At 61.5% G+C, this 4,937-nt stretch overlaps 1 protein-coding gene across 1 annotated transcript; it reads right to left on the bottom strand.

The window, feature by feature from the left end:
• Nucleotides 1-1,333: 1,333 nt before the first annotated feature.
• On the bottom strand, nt 1,334-3,966 carry CEBPA (CCAAT enhancer binding protein alpha). Its single transcript, XM_019742746.3, has one exon. It carries the CDS (start codon nt 3,821-3,823, stop codon nt 2,759-2,761), a length of 1,065 nt encoding a protein of 354 aa, XP_019598305.2. The 5' UTR covers nt 3,824-3,966; the 3' UTR covers nt 1,334-2,758.
• Between the last annotated feature and the right edge of the window lie 971 nt (nt 3,967-4,937).

Below are 4,937 nucleotides of genomic sequence, written 5' to 3'. Positions count from 1 at the left end.
CAGAGAGGGTTTGCTGGGGCCTAGCAAGCTGTGGCCTGCCCTAGGCCTCTAGGCGGGCGGTGGGGCTCTGCCTCCTTGGTTCCCAGGCAGCAGGGCAGGCTGCCGCCTCCTCACTGGGCTCATGGCCTTTCCTCTGCCAACGGTGGCCACGGGTGAGGAGGCAGCAAGACATAAGACGGGGGCGGGGGGGGGGCGGGGGCAAGTCATCCCCTTTAACCACTCAGTCAGATAAAGCTAAAGCTTTCAGAATTTAAGAAGAATGAAGAATGTGTAATTTCTCGAAACTCTCCCAGCCCACATTGGCATATACTATGAGCTGCTCAAGTGAATACTCTCAGGGTGAAAACAGAAGATAAAGAGTGTTTTGCCTTTTGCCCTCAGAAAGAATAAACTCTGAAAACCCTGGGGTTACTTCCTCCCAGACCCTGTTCTTACAGGCATCAGGGTGCGGCCTCCCTTGGTTGGCTATCACTGCTGTTGAAGGGGTATGGGGGTGCCCGTCCTCACAGGACAGTCGTCCAAGTAGGGGACTGGGTTCAGGGTGGGCACAGTCGGGAGGGTGGATGTTGGTGCTGGCTTCTCGCTGGGTGGTGTGGGGAAAGGCCAAACGCCTGCTGTAGACTTGCTGTGGGTGCCCTTCCTGGGTGGGCTGGGGCAGGGCAGGTGTGGAGGGCCGGTGGAGGGGTGCTCCGCCTTCAGGCTGCCTTTCAGAGCCACACTGGGGTAAGCTGCGGCCACATGGCCCAGAGCAAGTGGGGAGGAGTGGAGGGTCCTACAGTTTGAGGCCTCTCCCTGCCCACCCAGCATCCTGCTGGTGGGCTGGGGTAAAGGCAGGTGTGAGCGAGGTGCTCCAGAGCTGGAGCTGTGAGTGATCTGGAAGTGAGTGTGGCCAAAGGGCCCCTGGAGTCTGGGGCTGCGGGACTAGGCTTGCCCAAAGAGCCTGCGGCAACTTCAGGCAGGGAGCTCCCTGAGTCCCTCTTCTCCCAAGGGGCCTATGAGAGGCCACACCAAGGTCCCATGACCCCCTATCTCCCTACCCCCCAACACACACACACACACACACACACACACACACACACACACACACACACACACACGTCAGGAGGCTCTCTTTAGGCTTTGGCATTCTCAGCTTGGGACCTTGTCCTCCTGCCATTTATTTGCCTTGGTTGGGAGAAGTCACCCCCTTAATGTAAAGGGGGGCTCAGGATGGGTGGAGAGTGAATGAAAGTCAGGATCTCAGCCAGAAAATATGCTGTGATTATTTACAAATGTGACCTGGCCCACAGAAAACTTTGGAAGTAGCTTTTCTAGTTTTAAAAAGACACCAAAATTTACTTTGATATGTTTATATTATAGATATAATACACAAAACTTCTAGCATGAAACTCCACGTTCTCCCCAAAAGAAGAGAATCAAGCCCTCCTTCCCTGTTCCCAGGCCCAGTGATTTGTGTCTGCTGGCTGGAGGCTGCCTCCCTTCCAGACCTGGAGCCAGGGCCTCTGCAGGGACAAGCCTGTGGGCAGCCTGGGGCTGGAGGGGACTGGGGCCCACAGCCACCCCCAGGGAAAGCGGAGGGGAAAGGGGAAGCCCACCTCGCCTCTTTGGTTCCCCTGGGAGCAAAAGCAATCCCAAAACCAAAAGGAAAGAGAGCCACAGACCCTCCCTGCAGCTGCTGACGAAGAGTCTCATTTTGGCAAGTATCTGAGCAAAACCAAAACAAAACAAAAACCAAAGAAAATGGTGGTTTAGCATAGACGTGCACATCCACATTGCACAAGGCACCACTGGGACACAGAGAGGCCAGATACAAGTGTTGATATCGGCTGATAAAGCAAAATATTTGGAAAGCTGCTCGTAACTTGGGTCCCTCTGGGATGGACTGACTGTGCTTCATGTTTGTATGGCCATGCTGGCGACATACAGTACAGACATGGCTGATGGTCCCAGTGTCCCTTCACCCTTCCCCAATCCCCAGACCGCAGGACCTCTAGTTCCCCTCTTCCACCAGACCAACACTCCCATGAACATATGTCCTTATAGCTAACCCACACCTGGCTTTCTAGTCTGACTGGGGGTGGGAGCTCCCATGGGTCTCCTGGTGACCCCCATCCCAGGAAGTTCTGCCCTGGAAGCCCAACCTGTTGCAGGCTGGGAGGTGAGAGGCAAGGAACTAGAGACCCTCCACCTTCATGTGGAACTAGGGGAACAACCTTCGGTTCAAAGCCCCAGATCCCTGTGTTTCCTCCCCTCCAAGGACAGGCGCTGAGGAGCAGCTGGGGCTGGCTTGTTGGATTTCTGCTCCCTTAAATTTCCTTCTGCTGGGGGCCTGCACTCCTCCTTCTCTCATGGGGGCCTGCTGCAGCCTCGCAGCCTCTGGACGAGGCAGAAACTCTCCAAGTAAAATGACAAGGCACATATTTGCTCCCCCTACTTGGTAGGAATCGGAGCGGTAAGTTTGCATTTCCAAGGCACAAGATTATTCCTTAATACTAGAGTCGCCAGGCTCCCGCCTCGGCCCTACGGCGCTTCTCCTATCTTGCAGGGAGAAACCACTGCCTGACCCCTCATCTTAGACGCACCGTGTCCCACGCAGAAGAAGGCAAGGGGCATGCGCAACAGGGCAGGCTTTCATATGGCATCGGAATCTCCTAGTCCTGGCTTTCGCGGCTCGGGCAGTCTTGAGATTCGGAGACCCAAAACCACTCTCTGGGTCCCAGCCAAGGGCCAGCCCAGGGCTGTCCCGCCGCGGCGCGCCTCACGCGCAGTTGCCCATGGCCTTGACCAGGGAGCTCTCGGGCAGCTGGCGGAAGATGCCCCGCAGTGTGTCCAGTTCGCGGCTCAGTTGTTCCACCCGCTTGCGCAGGCGGTCATTGTCACTGGTCAGCTCCAGCACCTTCTGCTGCGTCTCCACGTTGCGCTGTTTGGCCTTGTCCCGGCTCTTGCGCACCGCGATGTTGTTGCGCTCGCGCCGCACCCGGTACTCGTTGCTGTTCTTGTCCACCGACTTCTTGGCTTTGCCCGCGCCGCCGCCGCCGCCCGCGCGGAGGTCGGGGTGCGCAGCGGCCAGCCCCTTGAGCGCGCCGCCGGGGCCCGGCAGGCCAGAGGCGCCAAGAGCGGGGGCTGGGTGCGGGCTGGGCACTGGCGTGGGCGGTGGCGTGGGGTGGCCAGGCTGCAGGTGCATGGTGGTCTGGCCGCAGTGCGCGATCTGAAACTGCAGGTGCGGCGCAGCCAGGTGCGAGGGCGGCGGGTGCGGGTGGGGTGGCGGCGGCGGCGGCGGCTGGTAGGGGAAGAGGCCGGCCAGCGCCAGCTGCTTTGCCTCGTCCTCCTCGCGCGGTTCCTGCTTGATTACTAGCGGCCGCAGCGCCGGCGCCGCGACGCGCTCGTACAGGGGCTCCAGCCTGCCGTCCAGGTAGCCGGCCGCCGTGCAGCCGTAGCCGGGAGGGGGGCCGTGCGCCCCCCCGGGCATAACGGCGCCTCCGGGGCCCCCTGGGACACCCGGGTAGTCAAAGTCGCCGGCGCCGCCTCCCGCGGGGGCCGCGGCCGCCTTGGCCTTCTCTTGCTGCCGGCTGTGCTGGAACAGGTCGGCCAGGAACTCGTCGTTGAAGGCGGCCGGGTCGATATAGGCGCTGATGTCGATGGACGTCTCGTGTTCGCAGATGCCGCCCAGTGGCTCCGGGGCGGCAGGTGGGGCAGGGGGCTGCGCGGAGCCAGCGCCCCGCGGAAAGCCGAAGGCGGCGCTGCTGGGCGCGTGCTGGGGGCTCTGGAGGTGGCTGCTCATCGGGGGCCGCGGCTCCGTCTCGTAGAAGTCGGCCGACTCCATGGGAGAGCTAGAGTCCTCCCGGCATGGCGAGCCTCGGCGGCCTCCAGGCTGCGCGGGGCGCCGCTGCTGCCGCCGCCCACCAAGAGCCCCTACTAGCTTGCGCCCGAGCAGCTCCGGGTCGCGAATGGCCAGGCCCGCGCGGGCCCCGCATTTATACTAGGGTAGCCATCGCCCTCTAGTGTCTGACCACTGGCGACAGCGAGCGGCGCCTCCTGGGTCTTAGCGCCTGCCTTCCGGAGGGGACCGTGAGTGGGGCAGGAGCGCAGCGCTGGCGGGAGAGGCCGCAACGCAATACCCCGTGCCCCCAGCGCCAGGAGCAGAGTTGTGATCCGCGAGCCATGCCCCACTCTCGGCCGAGTTGTCGCCCCCACGCACACGTGGTCGGCGGCGGCCCCCCCTTTTCTAACCTCCTCAAGACACTTCCAGCCAACTGCCAGGGAACCCAACAGCACCCAGCCGCTGCGTCGGGGGTTGGTGGAGGGCAAGTCTTCATCTCTGAGCTACTGTGACGCGGACTTGCTTTGAAAGCTAGCATCAGTCCTGTTCGGGATCAGGGTCTTTGGAAAGCGGCGGCGTGGACAAGGGGCCGGGGCCCGGGTGGGGGGCGGCAGGGGACAGTTTTGGAGGTAAGGCCAAGCGTACACTACCGCACCGACAAGCCCGGAGCGATGTGACTTTGCGTCTTTATCTCTGATCTCCAGGAGACCCCACCGATTCCATGCAGAAGTACCGCTCCGCCTCTCGCAGCACTTCAGTCCCACGGGCTCAGTAGCGCTGGGCGCTAGGACCCCGCGGGCAGCGGAGGGAAGAGGAGGAGGCCGCGTCCAGAGAGCCTGGAGGACCTGTTTGGTCTGTTCGCTTGGGCTGGAAAACTTTCTTTTTAATTACTTCTCCTAGCTGGAGCTCTAGGGTTGCTAGGCGCATGGGGCTGGTGCGGCTATTCCGCGCAGGGCCGCCAATTTTTTCCTGTGCGAGGGCGGAGTTGGATTTCGAGGCTGGGGTACCGGGGCAAGAGGGAGCGCACAGAAGGAGGCGAACATGCCTCCGGGCGGGGGATCCCGAAGCGGACCTGACTGTCAACGGGGTTGGAATCCACTGCTTTTTCCCCACTCCC

This window comes from Rhinolophus sinicus, chromosome 8 (genome assembly GCF_057876585.1).
Source record: "Rhinolophus sinicus isolate RSI-liver-muscle chromosome 8, RSI-T2T, whole genome shotgun sequence".
Taxonomy (NCBI): Eukaryota; Metazoa; Chordata; class Mammalia; order Chiroptera; family Rhinolophidae; genus Rhinolophus; species Rhinolophus sinicus.
This window is presented reverse-complemented; position numbering and strand designations above follow the sequence as displayed.